The sequence below is a fragment of the Malus sylvestris genome, chromosome 8 (assembly GCF_916048215.2).
Source record: "Malus sylvestris chromosome 8, drMalSylv7.2, whole genome shotgun sequence".
NCBI lineage: Eukaryota > Viridiplantae > Streptophyta > Magnoliopsida > Rosales > Rosaceae > Malus > Malus sylvestris.
The window spans coordinates 5597097-5618468 of NC_062267.1; the positions used below are offsets into that span (position 1 = coordinate 5597097).

The 21372-nt window shown below is 34.4% G+C and overlaps 2 protein-coding genes across 2 annotated transcripts; one reads left to right on the forward strand and one right to left on the reverse strand.

The window, feature by feature from the left end:
• Window positions 1-41: 41 nt before the first annotated feature.
• LOC126633322 (putative disease resistance protein RGA4) lies at window positions 42-1259 on the reverse strand. Its single transcript, XM_050303904.1, has 2 exons — window positions 335-1259; window positions 42-233 (listed from the first exon to the last, which is right to left on the reverse strand). The coding sequence occupies exon 1, from the start codon at window positions 1255-1257 to the stop codon at window positions 403-405; it is 855 nt and encodes a 284-aa protein (XP_050159861.1). The 5' UTR covers window positions 1258-1259; the 3' UTR covers window positions 42-233; window positions 335-402.
• A 4260-nt stretch (window positions 1260-5519) lies between these two features.
• LOC126632638 (protein FAR1-RELATED SEQUENCE 5-like) lies at window positions 5520-19444 on the forward strand. The gene is made up of 7 exons (XM_050303083.1): window positions 5520-5600; window positions 16118-18281; window positions 18367-18533; window positions 18639-18761; window positions 18853-18912; window positions 18987-19053; window positions 19140-19444. Exons 1-6 carry the CDS (start codon window positions 5520-5522, stop codon window positions 19032-19034), a joined length of 2643 nt encoding a protein of 880 aa, XP_050159040.1. The 3' UTR covers window positions 19035-19053; window positions 19140-19444.
• Window positions 19445-21372: the final 1928 nt, after the last annotated feature.

Here is a 21372-nt window from a genome sequence, read left to right on the forward strand (position 1 = left end):
TTGATGAAGGCTGAAGGTGAATTCAACTGGCAGTCCTTAATTTGTCTCACACCCAGCTCAGTCCCGTATGTTGTATTCTGTGAAAAAGCTTGTGCAAACTAAGATGAGCTAGCAAATCCTGCTCACGGAAATTTGATATCGAATTTGGTAACCGTATGATAGGCGATAGGAGTACTTTCATGGAGTGATGAATAATTACGTAAAAGCGTCATCCATCTTGTCCGAAGAACCATCTGAAGAGATATACACAGAAGAAGAAAAATAAGCAAACAACATGAAGATAACCGTAACTGATGCATACGTAAAATTTTGAAATATAGAGCGCATATGTTACCAGGAGATGACGTTGGTAGACTTGGCGTGCTTCTCACTCATCAGTTCCTTGCTCTGCTACAAAACAGACTAGAAATTATCAACTTGGATGCTTGGGATGTGAGAAATCTTGGGCCACTCCTCTCCACTGCCTTGTTTACAACGATCTGCAAGCCTGGAACAGTTGTAGATGGCAAGCTCCTGCAGGGGTGTTTTGCAGAGGAAGTCTGACAGTGTTTTTAAGGATCCACAGCATCGAATTTCTAAGTAGGAAAGCCATGGCATGATTGAAATTTCAGAACCCTCTTTGTTCCACCCTTCCGGGCCGACTTCCCACTCTTCCAACTCATCCATTGAGTGAATTAAGAGTTTTTTCAACTTTGGGAAAAATGAGGATGATGATGATGTCAATGACGTTTCATCTTTGTCTATTCCCAGAAACTCACCACTTACCTTTTTCACCTTCCTCATTCCCTGTAGAATCAGTTCTTCAAGGCACGGCAGTTTCCCAAGAGGAGGCAAATACTTGCATTCACTCCATTCATATAGATCGAGCTTTCTTAAGTTGTGCAAAAACATCAACCAACTGGGCCAGGTGTTGCCCGAATGAAACCAAATGCTCAAAGATTCCAGATTTTCGTGCGGTCGCAAGACATTCAGTATTTCTATTGTGCTTCCTGTCTGCTTGTATCTGGCATGCTCACAATTAATTCTGAGATGATTGAGTTGTTTTCTTTCCCACAGTTGTGCTTTTTCAATCTCCCTCTCATCCTCCACATCCCCCTTCAACTCTATAAAGAGATCGCCTTCAAAGTTCAAGAGTTCCAGATCTCCCAGTTGTAATGCTGCTGTAACCTCGTCGCCACCACAAGACACAACACGGTGATCTATTTTTTTCAATTTTTTTGATCTCCGAGTCCCTTTTGGCAAGTACTCCAGCCTCATACAAATTGTACAACCCACATATACTGTCCGGCAATTTTTTCAAATGCACATTCCATGACAAATCAATATGCCTCAAATGTATCAATTCACCAATTTTCTTTGGGACTTCATTTATGTCAGTCCAACTCAATTTTAATGTCCTAAGACATTTCTGTTGTAGAATTAAATTTGAGGCTGTCGTAACAATGGATGAATAAAGAATTGTGAGCGTACGTAGATTTTTGCAATTGTGATATGCATTAAATGGTTGGAATGGCTTACCACGTTCCAACACTAACGTCAAATGGTGAACTTTTTCACCTAAAACCTCTATTTCATTACCAACACCTTCAGCATTGATGATCAAACACTCGTTCTTGGTGAGAGATTGTACAAAGTCATGAACGATATCATGCATTTTTTACAATTGACAATATCTTTCTTAAAATCTTGAAAACAAGATCGTGCTACTAAGTTATCAAAAAATGCTTCACCAATTTCTCCCTTATCTTTATTCTCTTTTGAATTAAGATAATCTTGTGCCATCCAAAGATTAATCAAGTTTTCTTTCTCAAACTCATAATCTTTAGGAAAATTAGCACAGTATAAAAGACAAGATTTAATTGATGGGGCCAAATCATAATAACTTTGTAACAGTGGTTGGAAAACTTTTTGCTCCATCTCTTCTCGATCCCCTATCTTACTATTCAAGACACCTAGCCATTCCTTCTTTGTTGTCTTGTTGCGCATGAGACTACCTAAAGCTTTTGCAGCCAGAGGCAAACCCTTACATTTCTCCACCATTTTCTTACTAATATCTTCAAACGTCTTAGACTCATCTACATGCCCACCAAAAAAGGCCATGTGGTTGAAGATTGACAAACAATATTCGTTACTCAACTCTCCTAGATTGATCATGTCACTTGTTGCTCTCATCGTATCACGTTGTCATGTGGTAACTAGTATTCTACTGCCTTTAGCCCCACTTTGGACAAGTGGTACCCTTAACTGTTCCCACTTTTCATGATCATGAGTCCACACATCATCTAGAACAATGAGAAATCTCTTGCCCTCGATGGATTTTGACATACACTCCAAGACATGGCTCAACTGATCATTTGAACTTGGAGTGTATGAGACACAAACCCACACTCTCTTTTCAAAATAGGCAATAACATTGTCGTCATGATAAACTAATTGGGTCAAAGCTGTCTTACCCATTCCTCCCATCCCTAAAACAGGGATGACAAGGACTCCCCTATGGTCTTCTCTACCATCACTCAACAACTTTGTTATCAATTTTGTTTTTCTTTTTCTCGACCAAATACCTTGGACATGTCAACAAAGTGAGAAGTCTCTTGTCGTTTAGGTACTTGTTGAATGCCGTTTTCATTGGGTTGAAACACAAGCGTGTTTCTTCTTTGCTCATCAATCACACTTAGCCTATCATTCAGATCTTTTATCTTAAGCACAATGTCATGGCGAAAGATTACCTCTCTGGCTTTGCGAAAACAAAAGCAACTAGAGGAAGCAGAGAAAGTTACCTTCTTCTTCTTCTTCTTCTCAAGAACAACAACATTTTCAGCTTCTCATTCTTGCTGCTCAACTTGTTGTCTCAGCACATCAGTGTTCCACTCGTCCAGCACGTCCACCATCTCGAAGGATATGTTCTTCAACTTATCCAACCAGATTCTGACGCCGGCCTCCTTCACTTGTCTTCGCTCCGCATCCTCGAGAACAGCTTGAATGCCTATGAGTTTAGCAGTGAAATCTTCAACTTCTTTGGTGACGTTCAAAAAAAGTTTCACCTCTCCTGCTACGTATTCATAAGCTGTTGAAGTTAACCGATTCAGGAGCATGGAAATGAGCCCGTCATCCATCTTTCAGCCTCTCTCCAGAAATGGGGTGACAGTGAAAGAAAGAAATAGGAAAGTCTGTTAGACAGAAGGATGGATGAACAAGAAATGCAGTGCAGGATATGTGGGTGTGCTGCTGCTTTTGCCTGGCTGTGGCTACTTATATAACTCCAAGTCAAATTAATTTTGAAGGGGACAGACAGGTTTCCGCCTTTCATGGATCTCAATTGGGTAATGTTAAATTTAGAGACTAAACTTGCAAACTAAATGATGTGTTACTAATATAAATAAACACGTTTATCAATATTTAAGTAAGACTAACTAGCCAAAATGATCCCCGAAATGTGCATAATCAATAGAAATGGTCCCTGAGATTGAAAATCAAAAGAAATGGTCCCTGAGATTGTCCACAATCCATGATTTTAGTCATTCCGTTAAAAACTCTTTGGGCAATTTTCAAAACTTGGTAGCTCAATCGTTTCTTAATCAAATTCAACCCATAATATATCAAAATAAAGATAGGAAAGTGTAGAACAAGATTATACCTATTTGGAAGCACAATGGTTGTTGGAGATGGCTGGAAAATAGCTTGAAAGGTGACTGGTTGGAGAGAAAACTGGAAAACTCGCCGGAAATTGGATAAACTTTAAACGTTCATAACTTCTTCAATACTCAACGAAATTGAGTGATTTAAAAACGAAAATCATACTTCTTGATGAGATGAAGAGAAAGATACTTTTCTCGATGGCTAACTCCTCGTGTTTTGGACGGAAAACGGCTCGAAAGTGGCTAACTCGAAAATGGTTAGCCATTTTCGAGCAGTTTTTCGACAAAACCACGACTAGTTAGCCGTTGAGAAGGTACCATTCTCTTTGTCTCGTCGAGAAATATGATTTTCGTTTTTAATCACTTGATTTCATTGAGTATTGAAGAAGTTATGAACGTTTAAAGTTTAACCAGTTTCCAGCGAGTTTTCCAGTTTTTCTGTTGACCAATCACCTTTCAGGATATTTTCCGGCTATCTCTGCCAACCATTGGGCTTCCAAATAGGTATAATTTTGTTCTAAACTTTTCTATCTTCATTTTGATATATTATGGGTCGAAATTTGGTTAAGAAACGATTGAGTTATCAAGCTTTGAAAATTGCCCAAAGAGTTTTTAACGGAATGACCAAAATCATGGATGGTGGACAATCTCAGGGACTATTTTTATTGATTTTCAATCTGAGGGACAATTTCTATTGATTATGCAAATCTCAGGGACCATTTTGGCTATTTAGCCTTTAAGTAATAAATCAATCATCAACTTTTTAAGTATTTTAGTTTTCAAAATTTTGTATATGAATTTAATTTCCTTAATATTACTTATCTTAATTATAATATAATCCAAAGTTTTAACCTTTTTAATGACAATTACTTGAAAGTTATGAAGAAAAATACAATAAGGAATATAATTAGGGAACTTTCATGAAAAGGGCTTGGACTAAGTTTATTTTAATAAAAAACCATGCTATAACTTTATTTAATTAAAAAGACTTAAATTTTAATGAAAAACCCTTAAATTTTAATAAAAATGACAAAAGAACTTAAATTTTAATGAAAATGACATAATTTTAATATTAAAAAAATTTAAAAAAAATCTGATGCGCGGACTCATGTCCTCACATTGTTTATGAAACTTTTACACTGTTTATGAAATTTACAACACTATTTATGAAACTTATTGCACTGTTTATGAAAACTTATGACACTGTTTATGAAACTTACTACACTATTTATGAAACTTAACGCTATTGCACCACTGTGTTGTGTTTGTAACCTGGCCCACTCTGTTTTCTTCTCCTTTTCTTTCTTCTTTTCCTTTTCCCCCGTGAACACTCCAGAACTCTCTCTTTTCGAACTCTCTGCATTCTCTCTAAACCACCATAGCCAAAAAGAACTCCAAGCACCATCACCACAACGGGGCCATCGACAAAACGACCCAAAAGTGAAGCTCTTGCTCATCACTCAATTACAATCATCTACAATGCATGATATTTCCAAGAAAATGGACTGCCCTTCTAATTGCGATATCTTTTGCCTGGGTTCCGCTCTGCAACTACCAGATCCAAACTAACTCCGTGGTGGATACTCGGTTTGTTTCGAAACCGCAGTAAATGCCGGCTCAAGATTTTCGTTCACACTCTTCTTTGACCTCTTCGGCCTCTTGGGTTTCGTAGCTTGTGGATCAATATTTGGTAAGGTATCATCCAACTCATATGTATCAAGTTCGTCCATGCTTTGTGAGTTCTTCGACCTTGTAGTTTGCTTGCCGTTGCCAGTTTCCTCTGTGCACACGTGATAATAAGCAGAACTCAAAGGAACATATATAAATACCAATTATACTTTGCCAGTTGTTATCCTTATACATACAACGGATTTCGTCGCCATGGCGGTTGCTGGTCGGGAATCGGAGGCGAAGTTCGGGGAGGGTGGGGATGCCGGCGGTGAAGGAGTTAGTGCGGAGGAGGTGAGCTTCGAATAGAGGAGGCTGAAGCACCAAACTTTTGTTATGTATTTTTTTATTTTTTTTTCTTTTCTTCTTATCATTAAATAAAGTTAATAGGTGGTTTTTGATTAAAAGTTAAAATTCTGAAGCCCTTTTCATTGGTTTTCCTATATAATTAATGAAACGTGAAAGGTCACAGAAATTAAATGAGTGCCTGTGCCGACTACCGAGTCCACTTTTGGTCCTAGAAATTGTTTAACAATTGAAACCGAAAAATTTGAGAGAACAGAGAAACGCGTGATGGTTGTGATGTCTTATTCTATGGAGGACAACTCCAATTCACATCACACCCTAGTAATAATGTAATTGAATAGATTGAGGTTTTTACCGTAAAAACAAGGTTATTTTTCTTACATTGTGAAATTTATTCTTAACATAACTCTTCACGCCTTGCGAATTTTTGAGTGACTAAATGACGGGTATTTTTTGGGTTGTTTGGATTGTGATAGGATGAGAGCACAATTCGTGAGCCAAAATCTTGAATTTCATGATTTTCACAACCTGTTAATCCAGAATACGTAAATCACATACCTTAATAATTAGCTTATCAAATGTGATCTACAACTTGTATCACGTAGACGAGCCGTTAGTGTGGAGGAAATTGAGTTTCTCTCTCTACCCTTGTTTGCATGCTAAAACTCTAATACGTGTTTTTTAGCATATAATTAATTATCATCACAGCAACAAAATTGGAAACCAACTTCATAATTTGACCAATAAAATTACTTTCAAATTAACTAATGGTCCCCAAAGAATGTTATTATATTATAATTTAGATCCATCAAAGGCGGAAGGCTCTTGTGAGAATATGAGCACGCCTGCTTGTGTAAGAAAATTTCAATATTTTAGTGTGGTCCATATGGAATAATTCATGTGTGATATATTAGGTTCAACGAATATTGATTTGGAACACTTAGTATTATAATCTTGTAGTATTTTTCTTTACTTGGAAATGAGAAGTTTTGGGTCTGAATCTCGTGGAAGGCGAATTCGATACCAAACCAGGCTGCTCATTGTGTTGTTTTGCCGAACTTCCCCTCCTCTTAGTGTAAAAATATCAATGTACTTAAATTAATCTATGGTTCTATACACGCTTAAGAGAAATAATACAACTTGTGTTACAATTTAAATAGATAATTAAATTAAAAAATAATAATTTAATTTATTCGGTTCGGTTCAGTTCAGTTCAATTTTTAGACCACTGAAACCGAAACCGAACCAAAAGAATTCGGTTCGGTTTGGTTTTTTTAATTCGGTTCTGTTTTTTCAGTTTCGGTTTCGGTTCGATTTTCGGTTTTCAATTTTTTGAACCCACCCCTAATCTCAAATATACTAAGATTTACACAATCATATTTCTATATTAAATATGACTGCAACATATTTGTCAAATTAGATGGATTATTCAATGATTTAATTGATAAATGAGTTTTAAATAGGGCCATTGGTGAAAAGAGATTAAAGAAATTTAAAACACAATTAATGCATAAATTATGGTGCAAGGTGGTAAGTCCATATGGCATCCATTGAGTGGGAAATGCAAATAAGAGAAGGTAAGTGGAGAAAATAGCTAAAATTCCTCTTTCCACATAATTAATTTAATCAACGCAATAATAAAATTAAAAAAATTTAAAAAAAATTGCCCACACGCCAAGAGGCTAGCTGTAATAATTTGAGAAAACCCTTTGACAAAAAAAAAAAAAAAAAAAAAAATTGAGAAACCGAAAAGATCAAGGAACCGCACTTTTACTATCTAAAAAACATTGAGTTAATTTTGCATTCAATTTAGGAGTTACGCAGCAAAAAAAAACTGTTTAATTTATTTGTCATTATCAAGAGTGCTTAATATATGAAGATCATTCCGAAGCATCTTACCTTAACAAAAGAAAAGCATCAACATACATATATAGATATATATCACAAAAGAATAAGAAAAAGAATGGGAAGATTAAATAGTTCTTCAGCTACTCTTACGATCTTCATTTTCGTGATTGCACAAGTAATGTTCATTCCAGGATTTTCAACCTTAACACCTTCTCCATCTAGTTCTGAGTCTTTAGACGAATGCAAGAGACATTTTTCTACCACTTGTAAAGAAGAAGTATTTGATTATGTACGCATTGAAACGCCATGGCGTGTGGATCTATGGTGTTGCTTCGATCTCATTGACCTTGGTCAATCTTGCCAGAAAGCATTAGTGAATGAAGCTCTTCACAAAATTCATGCCAAAGTAAGCAAAGATTATGCTTTGAAATTAAGTAAAGAAATGTGGGATAATTGTGTTGAAACAACAGATGCTTACTTGGGTTACCACTAATTCGATCATTGCCTATATAATAAAAATCTTGCAATGACATATTATTCTTATCCTCTAACAAAGAATAATTGATTGTGAGTTACTTATGTTACTGCATTCTGTATGAAGTGCTTTGAAATTAATGATGAAATGTAAGATTTTGGCCTGAGGACTACAATATAAATCTATATCTTTTCCGTATATTTCCCTTGCTTCTTTTACTTGGTGAGCACTCACTATGTTTGGGTTTTGGGTCTTATATTTGGTAACCTCAGAGGCTATAATCTTTCATTAGAATCCCAACTTTTGTTCCATTTTCATTGCACTCGATCTCTATTGGTGTTTCGTGTTTTCTTTGCCTTTTTTCATACGTCTGTCCATTATGTCACTCATTTATAGATGTTGAAATATACGTCTCATATCGAAAATCTTATAAGTGAATCTTTCTTATATTGGATGGTTCCATTACTTATTTTATTGGAGAATTGATCATATCAGCCATACAACACAATAATACACGATTAATAATAAGAGTTTTTCAATATAATGACTTAACTAGTTTACGTTGTGACTCCATGCACTGGAGGATCCATAAGGGGCAAGGGGAGTTAGCCGATCCTCCGAACTTTGATAAATCTTTATACATGACATGGATGCCCTTCGGAGGTTGGAGTTGCCCTTCATGCATGTCCTCCAACTGCTTAATAAAAGGCTTCAAAGAGGAGTTGCCCTCTTTTTTTTTTCTTTTTTTTTAATATCAACTTGGGCATGTATTCTTGATATGCGTTTGAGCAGTGAATTTTCCGAGTTGAAAAGAATTGGCAGTTGTTGCAAGTAGTTTATATTGAGAGCAATGTTTTTTTTCTTCTATTGATAATGAAGCTACAATGTAGCGTTTTTATATTTTAAAAATGCAACATGGACAATTGTAAATTGTATTGTTATTTGTTCTATAAATTATGAATTATGGAACTATGTTTTAGTTTTTAAGGCTATTATGTCTAAGAAATGTTTGAAATTTTTTATATGTGACTCTCCAAATAATTTTTGCTGGATCTGCCATTGATCCCATGGGGCCACTCGAGAGATAGTGTGTTGGAACAACATCAATGATGTTAGTAGGTAGACATAACAAAGGGTCACAAAATATTGAAAATTCGTCACATAATGATATATATGACGAATTCGACGGTCACAAGGGTTGTCACCTATTAGTCGATGCGACAAATTTGTGATTCATTACCCGTTCTCAATATGCGTGACGCCAGATAACATATTTTAAAGCTCAAATACCAACCTGAGTCATATTGTGGCGACCTAGGCACTAGGCGTCATAGATCCTTTAATTATGTGACAAATATATATATCGTCACCTACTCCTTCGAAAGTTTCCTCTTTTATTTTTATTCATTTATTCTTTTAAATTTATCATTTTAATAATTAAATCAGCATTTCAACTTACTGTAAATGGAAAGCGAAGTAAATACTATGAAACTTCAATGCAAAAATACTCTGTAATTGAAATATAGGTTGTTTTTATATTAGACTTTTTAGTTAAAATGGTCATTACGATTTGCATAACACATCACTTTAGTCTATGAGATTTGAAATCAATAGAAGTGGTAATTGAGATAGTACATCATCAATCATTTTGATCATTTCGTGCAAAATTATGTTAAATAAAGATCAAAATGGTAAATATACCCTCAATTTAATAAACAATGAGTCAAAATAATTTGACATAAATTAATGGTATTTTGGTTTTTTCACAAAATGACCAAAATGATTGATGGTGGACAAACTCAATAACCAATTTTATTGATTTCAAATCTCAAAGACCAAAATGAGAAGTTATACAAATCTCAAAAACTATTTTGGCTAAAAAGCCTTTATATTAATGTGCCCAAAGTAATTAACTCGAAGACAAACATCCCAATCATAGCTTAAAAAGATAATATCATAACTAAAAAGAGCCCACGAACTAGAGTTGGCCGATACAAATGTGTAGCATCAATAATACGCAACCTAGAAGAAACTAGCCCTTGAATAAGTTGATCTTTAACTGCAGATGCATCATCACTTTTCATTTTGTAATTCATTCCAGTATACTTATTAAAAACTTTTTCACTCAAACAAAAAGATTAGGTAACCCAAATGTTGTTCAAACGCATATATAACTAACAAAAAATCATTATAACAAGAAAAAAAAAAATGCTGATACTCAAGATACATCACATCCCTCCTACAATACACCTGATCAAAAGGTTGGCACCCATTTACGTTATAAATCACTTTACCTGTATATATTTGTCACCACACTTGGAAATATAGGTGGTGGTCAAACCGATTACCATGATCGATCTCCAAATAACAAAAATGAATTTGCACAAGTTATTTGATGCCCAAGTTATTAAACAAGAAGAGGCCGTTGCTAAAAAACAATGAGACCCAAATACTCAATCATAAACGACGACTAATTTATAAATCAAGGCAAGCAGACTTGGTGAGAAACAAGAATTCAAACAAAAATTCATCACAACAAAGAGAATACAACACACACCCAATTCCTCATATGAGCTAATAAAAGGGTTAGAAGTCAAGCAAAAAATGAATTAACTAAACACCCAGAAAGATCCAAATGTAGAAGTCCAAAACCATAAAAAAAATAATAATAAATATTGAAGATCATGGATTGATAGTGATCCCAAAAAACGAAGGGAATTGTTATTAGAACTCCAAAAATTTCATTTGGCACTTCAAACTTTCTATAATTAGAAAGAAAAATACACTTGTGATGAGTGTAGAATGAGATTTTTGGAATGCTAATAACAGTTCCCAAAACCAAATATACCCAATAAATTTCCATCATTAGTTGAAACTGATCAATTCATTGATTTTCTTATGAGTGATACAAGTATTGGTATACACAAGTTATATGAGGAGTGATGAGTCCATATTATACCATATATTTTACCATATTCTTAGTATTAATTTATTTGTTGTTTTGGTAGAACTTTGATACTTTGTTATATATTTTCAATGTAGGACATTCGATTTCCTCTGGAGCAAAAAATAACCAACCGGATGACTTTTGGAGTATTTCCAATTGGAGGATGTTCGTGAGTCTTTCAAGATGATTGTATCAAAATTCCAGATTTTTCTACCAAGTCGTTTGACCGTGGCAACGAAATAAAGACCCAGTGTGCATCTTTCTCAGATTGACATTAACGGACGTTTTAGGTATTTTGGAGGTCAAGATGGCATATTTTGAGGAAGATTCATTCTGATGATTTGTAGACGACATCTTCAGCTTTCAAAAGAGACCTTTTGGGACTAGATCGAAGTTGATTTGATTGGTCAAAAGTGTGATTTTCTGAGAAGTTCGAAATTTTAGTTCAAATAGGAAACCTTTTATTTTCTGTTTTATGATTTTATTATGTTTACTAGTATTATTCTAAGACATTTTCTAGGTAGGGTTTTATTTTGTATTAGTATAAATCAGGCTTTTTAGCCATTAGAAAAAGGGGGGGGGGGAGAACACACACACTATTTGGAGAATTACTTTGGACGATTCAAGTTTATTTTCAAGGTATTTTCTATCCATATTCTTAATAATATTTTATTTTATGATTGTTAGTAACTAGTTTCGTTTGCTAGGGTGAGGCCACGAGCCTTAACAAGAATATGTAGTTTCTTTTTAATTTTCTTATGATATTATGCATGCAAGTTTTGAATTATTAATCACTGTGTTTGAAACTATCTAATTTTCTTGATGACTAGTCACCATTAGGATATTTTAGAAAAGTAATTTGATGCAATTTTGGCTGAGGGCTGTTCCTGGAATTGGCACTGGCTTCTTGTGATTAATATGTGTAACTTCTTAGGATGGACGACACGTCTTAAGGGTTATATGGTTTGTCAAAAGGATTTCACAAAATTTAATGAGTCTCGCATGTTCACATTCAATCTAGATGCCACGGACAGGTTACATGTTAGATATACATTCTATGTTGGAGGTTCAAAGTAGGGCATACTTTAGGAAAACCTTACCTTCAAATATGCATGTGTAATGCATAAGTAATTAGAAGAACTACGTAGGATGGTTAAGGTGATGGCGGAACCTAGTGCTCAAATTTATTTTCAAAACTATTTTCTTTTGTTTTCTTTATTTTGCCAATTTATTTAATCGTTTTTAATTAAATTCATTTTCAATATTTTAGGTCATAAAATCAACATCTTCCAAACTTTGTCTTCAAATAGTTAATTAAGATTTGGTATTTATATAAATTATTCATTCATTTCCTGTGGAAAATGACCTTACTTGAGCTACTATACTATGATAACCTTGTTCTATTACAAGTGTGTTTAAGTGTTTTTATCCATACTTTTATAGGTGGTAAAAATCTCTATCGATCGGAGATAAGCCTCCAGGACACGTAGTATTACAATGCAGAGCAACTAGAAGATAAACATTACAATTGAGAGCATATCCTAATATTCGATAATTCCACAATATATAGTCCCAATCTTAATCAACAATAGCTTATGCTTTTAATTTTTAATTTTGTCAGATACTATTTAAGTTAATACTACTCAAGTTAAGAGCACTCACTGCTCTAGATTCAAGGAGAACCTCATATTATAAAATCGCTTCTCCATAAAACATAAATGATTAGCTCTAGCAATTGACTGCATAGTATAAAGTGGTAGCTTAAACAATTATGTACGATTCAATTTCATAGCATCTACAAAGACAAAAAAAATACTAAACCTTCTTTTTAGATTAATTTGTATAAGCAACAAGCCGAAAAAATTTACGTTTAAACAGCAAGAAAAATAAAGTCATCCTACAAGTTCACGATGATAAGCTCATATTTATACATATTTTACATCAAATTCACTTGTCTTTTCTTAGTTTGTTCCTTATATTTTTGAACTATTTACCTTGTTTTTGTGTTTTGTGGGATTTGTCAAGCAAAGAAAAGAAAAATAGCACAAGTGAGATTTTAAGTAACAAATTCGTCAAAACTGCATGTGCAGATCAGCTGACTTTGAAAGCAAGTTGAGAACAACTCAAAATGAATTAGAGAATGAGCCTTATATGCTTAGAAAGTTACGGATGTTTATTTTCTAGAGCATTTCACGGATTGTTAATATCATTTGTCTAGAAGAAGCTATGGCCGTTTTAACACTGAAAGGTTACCAAGAGGCTGAGCAGTTTGTAACTGCAATGAAAGCAATAAACACAATAAATCTAGCAGCCAAAACTGATGCAGCCAAGAACAAGTCAGCTGACACGTATTCAAATATAAAAGTGAATGAAATTAAAGATGAGGATTAAGATGGAGTAATTGGCATAAAGGCTACCCAAAGAGTTACAATTGTTTTACCATTTCCTCTCACTTATTGTCATCACTAAATGGTTATTAGTGGGTGAGTTAAGGAGAAGAAAAAGAATTGGTTTAAAAACAGCGTTAGGGAAGGAAGGAAATGAAGGAGGAAATCTTGGCATTCTCTTCTTTCGGTTTTATCTTCTCAAACTCATGTCTTTCTTTTGGTTTTATTTAAGGATTATGTGTAACTAATTTTTATTAGTTAGGGGCTGTTTTGAAACCCCGAATATGATTACAAGTTTGTTATGACATTTCATTTGAATTACTTTTTTGAATGGATGAAAATTGGTTCACTACTTATGTCAGTGATTAATGCTTTATTTGTTTTCTATGGATGCATACTTAGTAAGCATATCTAGGATTCTAATGCTATGAATATGTGTGTGTCTGCCCTAGTTGAATGAGGACCTACATATGTTCTAGAGTAGTATTTATTAATTGCGATTAACATGTGAACTAATTTCTATGATAAGTAAGACACCATTAGTACTTACGATACCTTATTATGACTCAAACTCTTTTCGTTCTTAATGATTTCTACTTGTTAAATCTATGAACACGTCATTCTAGATTGCATGCTAGAGACTAAGTTAAGTTAAAAACGTCATTCTCTTAACATACTACATAAGAAAGAGCAATAGGTTGAGTTCTAACATTGAGCTAACTTAAGCATCTTCATCCGGAAATAAAAGGAATTTGAATGAAACATAACATGTTTGCATGATTATTTGGTGGTGGATAACAATTCCCCTAATTCGTTTTTTTTAATTTGTGAACTATTTAAAATATGTTTCTGTTTTGTTCGATTTAATCTAAATATCAAATCTACTCCAATAATCCCAAAAATTTGTGTGAGTGTAGCTCTGTGTGTCTAGTGTCTACATATAAATTTTCATAGACTTTAGATTAGTGTGAGTCGGTCTAATAATTATTTTTCGGTGACTAGTCAGTAGGGACAGCAACCAGTTTGTGTGACATTTTAATAAAACAATCTTCTGTAGAAAGATCCTTATTTTCATATGCTACAATTGACAAATCTTAGTATTAATAAGGAAAATCAATAGGACATTTGTGTGCTACTTTGTGGTGTGCTTTTAATTCTATCACACAACAACAAGAAAAATATCAAAATATAAAAAGCAATTAGGAAAATTTATTAAAAATCCTCCAATAATAAATCATGTTATGATCCCTAACCATATAATAAAAAAGCCAGAAACATAGAGTTGTTTTATTAACACACGAGAGAGGAGATCAGCTTCATGTGTGAAAGAAGTGAGTAATCCAAAAGACAGAGAGAAAGAAAGAAGAAAGTGAATTGGAAAGGTCTAGATTTCACTCATTTGATATTTCATGGAGGTGCTATAATTTCCTGTTGTGGGCATTTGTAAGAGAGGTAAAAAGTTTATCTGACGCAAATTCTATTTGTCATGTATTTCGAGAATACTTGATGAATCCACTCGCTTGGTAGCCGAGTAGTCATTTGGGACACAATTGAATAGTTTATCACGTATCCTTACAATAGGTGACAAATTTTTAAGCGCCACAATAAATTCCGTCATCTAATCCATATATATATTTTTTTTGTGGTGATCTCGAACGCTTGAGGAGTCACCAACTAACGTCAACCCACTAGAGTCAAAGAGTACCTGGCTTTCTACACAATATCCCCAATAATAGAAGATACTCTTCAATGTGTCCGGAATACGGGGCGGTATGTTATATGCTATTATACGAGAAATTATTAGATGGTACAGTATTACCACATGGCACTGACAGCTGGTAGTACCCACCAATAAATTCATGACATGTGGCAAGTTAATTATTAAATAAAAATTAATGGCTGGGTTTTACAAGATCCTAACACCGTTAGGTCTCTGCTAAAAAACTGATGTGACTGTCTGCCTCTCCTCCTTCCCGATGCCTTTCTCCTCCTTTTCCACCAAAACTGATTTCTCGTATCCCACCTTTTGGTTTTTCACCAAAACCAAAAGCTTTTGTTGCGCTCCCAATCGAATCTGTCCTTTCTCAAGAAAAGGAAAGCTCTGCAACGTTCAAAGAAAAAAAAAAAAAAAAGAACCTCATCCCTGTTTACTTGAATCAAAACCCAAAAATCTCATGCTACAGGTACTGGAAATTTTTGCTTGAATCTTACTGCAATTTGGTATTTTTTGCTTGAATCTGACTGCGAAAACCAAAAATATGTGTTTCTGTTATTATTTTCTTCTTAAACCTGCAACTGCAGGCAGTGATGTAAAACCCAGGCAGTGTTATATGTCATTTGGTGTTGAATTTGATAAGCTAGTATGTGTTTGTATTGATCATAAAGAAAAGTAGGACAAGAGATAACGCATACATGCAAAGGAGAGAAGGAACAGACTCCTTCAATGATTTTCAAGAAATTGTTGCTTGAATCTTACTGCAATTTGGAATTTTTTGCTTGAATCTTACTGCAATTTCTTGCTTGAATTTTGTTTTACCCTTTTTGATTCCAGCTTGTTTAAATTCTGGGACCATTCTCAAAAAGTAGGCTCCGCACCATTCACAAAAAAGCAAAGCTTCACCAAGGAAGAATATGGATACTGGTAAAATATTTAACCTATCAGCCTATTTGGTTTGTCTTTTTAGCAATTTCTCTTTTCATTTTTAACTTTTTATTCGACTGCTATCATATGTCTGTTATTTTTGCATCCATTATTTAACCGTTCAATTACATACAAATTTTTCATTCACGTACAAATTTTTCTTGTACAATATTCATTGATACCGATAGTGATGAAGAAAATAATCAGAAAGAAGATCCAATCATTGATATAGAAAGTGATGAAGAAAATAATAGAGAAAAAGATCCAGTCATTGTGAATCGAACGGAGAATTTCGATGACATTTTCGTGGGAAAAGTTGTACTAAATGAAAAGGAAGCTTATGATCTCTACAACAACTATGCTACGACATTTGGATTCAGTGTTCGTAAGGGACAAAAGAGATATAATAGAAAGAATCAACTAAGACAAGTTTGTTATCTTTGTTCAAAAGAAGGTTTTAAGGTAGATGGTGACCCGTCAGAAGCAAGCAATTCTTATAAACTAGAGACAAGAACAGGATGCAAAGCTGGAATTCGATTTGCAGTACAAACGGATGGTACGTTGAAAGTTGCTCAATTTTTTACTCAACACAATCACGAGCTTGCTAAACCAGAAGAGAGGCAGTTTTTGAGATCAAATAGAAAAGTTTCTGAAGCCCAGTTGGGTGTGATTAAAACCATGGCAGCTGCAGGAATAAGAACTACAAATACATATTCTTATTTAGCAGAAGAAGCTGGTGGGTCTCAGAATGTAGGTTTTACACAAAGAGATTGCTACAATGTTGTGAATAAGGAAAAAATGGTCATGTTTGAAGCAGGGGATGCTCAAAGTTTGATCAACCTTTTCAAGCACAAGCAAGCAGAAGATCATATGTTCTTTTACACTGTGCAAGTGGATCAAGAAAATCGAATGACAAACTTTTTTTGGAGAGATGGAAGGTCGCGACTTGACTATGAGTGCTTTGGGGATGTTGTAGTATTTGATACTACATATCGTACCAATAGGTATAACATGATTTGTGCTCCTTTTGTCGGCGTTAATCACCATTGGAAAAATGTATTGTTTGGTTGTGCATTTTTACTGGATGAGAAAACAGAAACGTTTACTTGGTTATTTGATACTTTTTTGGAATCAATAGGAGGTCAAAAGCCAAAGACAATTTTTACTGATCAGTGTCAAGCTATGGCAAATGGCATTGAAAAAGTTTTTTCTGGGGTATGTCATCGTTTATGCTCGTGGCACATTTCTCAGAATTGTGCAAAAAATATGTCAAGTCTCTATGCGAACCCTGATTTTAGACGTTTGTTCAATAAATGTCTTAAATATTATGAGACGGAATTGGAATTCCAGTCGACTTGGGATGAGCTTGTTGCAGAAGTCAACCTTACAGGGTGCTCACGGATGTGCTCACGGATGAATATGTTGTATGCGCTTCGTGCCAAATGGTGTCCGGCATTTAGCCATGATACTTTCACATGTCGGATACAATCTTCACAAAGAAGTGAGAGCACGAATAATGTTTTCCACCAAATTTCTACCAAGACAATGAGACTTATTGAATTTGTGCATCATTATGATAAACAAGCAGCAAAAATGCGTACAAGTGAATCAGAAGAGTCTTATTGTTACAATCAGGGTCTCCCTTCTAGAGTTGCCCAAATGAGTGGAATTTTGAAGCATGCTGCTACTGTCTACACTAGGAAAATGTTTAAAATATTTGAAAAAGAGTTTTTGAATAGCTTAGCAGTGACAATGCATGAATATGAGAGTTGTGGTACAATACACTCTTTTGAACTTAATGCGGAGGGTCACATAAGAGTTTACCTTGTCCAACTTAACTCATCAGATGGCACGGTTTCTTGTAGCTGCAAAATGTATGAGTTCGTGGGTTTGTTGTGTCGTCATGCTCTAAGGGTACTAAACGTCAAATCTTGGACTGAAATACCTTCACAACATATATTGAAGCGTTGGACAAAAGATGCAAAGAAAGGATTGCATGCAAATGAGCATAGTCAATTATTGCAGGTAAAAGGTGAACCATCTGTTACATTGCGTCGAAATGCTTTGATGCGAATGGCTTATAATATATTGAGTAAGGGAGCAGAGTCCGAAAGTGCTACTAGAGTTGCCATGAAAAAATTGGGAGAGATGGAGGAATTGATTGAAAAGGATATGATCAAGTCAAAGGGTGAAGTTAATAAAGAGAGCAATGATAACAATGATGATGATTGTAATGAAAATGGTTGCTCAGGTGATGAGCCACCAATATTGAATCCTCCGTTGGTAAGGCCGAAAGGAGTAAGCAATGCCAGATTAAAAAGTGCTATGGAGAAACGAAAAAAAAAAGCATCTAAAGATACTGTCTCATCTGGTAAATAAAATTTTATATTTTTATTGACTATTAGATGTAATTCTAATATTCTTTTTTACTTAAAAATTTTAAATTTGTTTTGTAGGGAAAACCAAGAAGCCAAGCAATATAGGCCCTTCACATAGTTCAACACCATATGATTCAAATTTTCTTCAACAACTCAGTGTACCCACTAGTACAAATGTTACGCAGGTTTACCCAACTATGAGCTTGTTAACAACAAATAGTCATGCATTGCCTCCATCAAACCAAGTAAACTAATTTGTTAGTTTACAGTGATGTATGTTTTAAGACCTTGAATGCTCTTATCTTCTCTAAATTCGACTAATTGCATATCATCTTATAAATGTTACACAGGTCTTCCCAGCTGTGAGCTTGTTAACAACAAACAATCATGCATTGCCTCCATATAACCAAGTAATCCAACCTAGTTTTTCATTTACAACTATGCTACAAGATAGTCAATTTATGGCGAGTCAGGTATTGATCGATTTACTTTGAGAAGGCGGAATTTATGAATACACATGGCAATTCTTGTTTGTTTTATACATTTGTTATATACATGTGGCAGAATTCATCCTCAAGTTTTATCGCACACGAACCCTTTGGACTAAATCCTCAACTCAGCCAGGTTTGATTTGTTTATCACACAAGGCATATTTGTTTTTTTAGCATTTAGTTAATGTGAAGCCATATGTAATGCAGGACTCACATCCATATGTTTATGGGCGACAACATAATCCAGAGGAGTAATTTCTACAATACATTAAGAGTAAATCACTTTTAAATGCTTTTAAGTTACCCTAAGATTTTTCTTGTTTTTCACTACTAAACTTGATTTATTATTTTTGGGTGCAGGTGGAAGGTGATATGTTTTGGGTTGGAAACCTTTAAATCTTTTTTTTTTTAATTAGAAGCCTTTACTTATTTTGATTTTGAACCGGATGTATATTGTGGTGAATATTTGTTCGACAACTTTGTTATTTTGGAGGGAAGGAAGCATTGAGATTACAGTAACTGGAAACAATAACTTTGCTCTTAATTTTTTTCCATATCTTTCTCGTTTTAAGATAGAGTGCGCATGTCATTTGAGTAATGTACTGTCATATTATATATCATAGTGAATAAAGCATATAAGGAGCAAAGCGCTAAGGCATAAGAAATCATGTCAGCCATACATTGAGTTGTATAAGATACCATTTTGTCTCATTACAATTTACAACCACATGCTCACTTGTACTTACAATAGCAAAAGTCTATTAACACTTTGTATGTCACTACAAAATTGTAGCATTTGATACAACAAATCCAATTCTATACATCTAACCCAAAATGAACGGTAGCTATAGCTGAAAGTAGTAATCTGAAGCAACCCAAAATCCAATTCAAGCTGTCTTTCATTCTTGCAATCTGAGACCTCCCCCCCCCCCCAACAAAAAAAAAACAGTAGAGAGAAAAGCTTAATCAAATGAAAAAAAATCCCATAGAAGTTCTCTTTTAATCCATAGGCATTATACCCAAAGGACATAGGGCATTGCCTGGAGTTTCATCAGATCTTGATAGACATTCTTTTAATTCCTGGTACATACCAAAATCCCACTTAATCAAATACAATGAATTAGTAAGAACACATCCACTTTATGAGTGTAGTTAAACAAATTGCCAATTCATAAGATTTTGTCTCTTGTCCTTCTTTTCTTTAAGAAGAAAATAATAACAGAAACACATATTTTTGGTTTTCGCAGTCATATTCAAGAAAAAAAAATACCAAATTGTAGTAAGATTCAAGCAAAAATTTCCAGTACCTGTAGCATGAGATTTCCGGGTTTTGATTCAAGTAAACATGGATGAGGTTTTTTTTTTTTTTTTTTTTTGAACGGTGCAGAGCTTTCATTTTCTTGAGAAATGAGGGATTGGATTGGGAGCGCAACAAAAGCTTTTGGTTTTGGCGAAAAAGGAGGAGGTGGGATACGAGGAATCAATTGCGGCGGAAAAGGAGGAGAAGGCGTGGGGAAGGAGAAGAGGCAGACATCAGTTTTTTGGCAGAGACCTAACGGCGTTAGGTTCTTGTAAAATCCAGCCATTAATTTTTATTTAATAATTAACTTGCCACATGTCATGCATTTATTGGTGGGTACTACCAGCTGTCAGTGCCAGGTGGTAATACTGTACCATCTAATAATTTCTCCTATTATACAAGTAGAGGAAAGTTTTTTTCAAGTGTTCATTCAATGTATAATGACATATAATGTATGTGCCCGTGTTCCAAGACAAATTGAAAAATATCTCGAACAAGAGATGCAAAATGTTTTAAAATTGACTTTTAGTATTTTATTTTATTTTTGTTCATTGGAAAGCTCTCCAATGAACAGAATATGAAATACACGTTTGATTCATAAATGTAAATATAAAATGTACACCAACTCCTTTACTAGTGAAACCTACAATACTTAAACTTCTTATCCTCAAAAAAAAAAAAAAAAAAAGCATCGATGACTCAGAAAACCGAAAAGATCAAAAAACAGCATTTTTACTATCTAAAAAATATCGATATACTAAAAAAAAGCATTGAGTAATTTGGCATTCAATTTGGATTGACACTAAAAGGGTTTGGGGCTTCAGGTACTTAATCCTTTATTTTATCATCGTCAAGAATGTTCAACAAGTAAATAGTGTTGTAGACATAATTTACCGAACAATCATGGAGGCCATAGAGAGAGAGGGGGTGCGACACATAGAGAGAAAGAGAGATGTGTAATTGTGGGTGTGTGTTATTCCACCTCATTATGCCTTTATTTATAGTAGTAGGAAATGTTAATTCATTACCCTTTAGGATTACAACATTTAATAGGTAATCTACTCCTAATAGGATTATAAGATACATTCACATATTTACTAGGACTTACACAATCACATTCTTATTCTAATAGGATTGCAACAAATAGATATTTTTTGCTTTTTAACTTTAGTCATCCCAAAGCTTTTTGTAAACATGAATATTCCTGTGATGAATGGAACAAGAACACATGTACAAAATAATATTTTGTATGAACTTTGGGGTTACAATCTCTTTTTACAATTTGATCATATG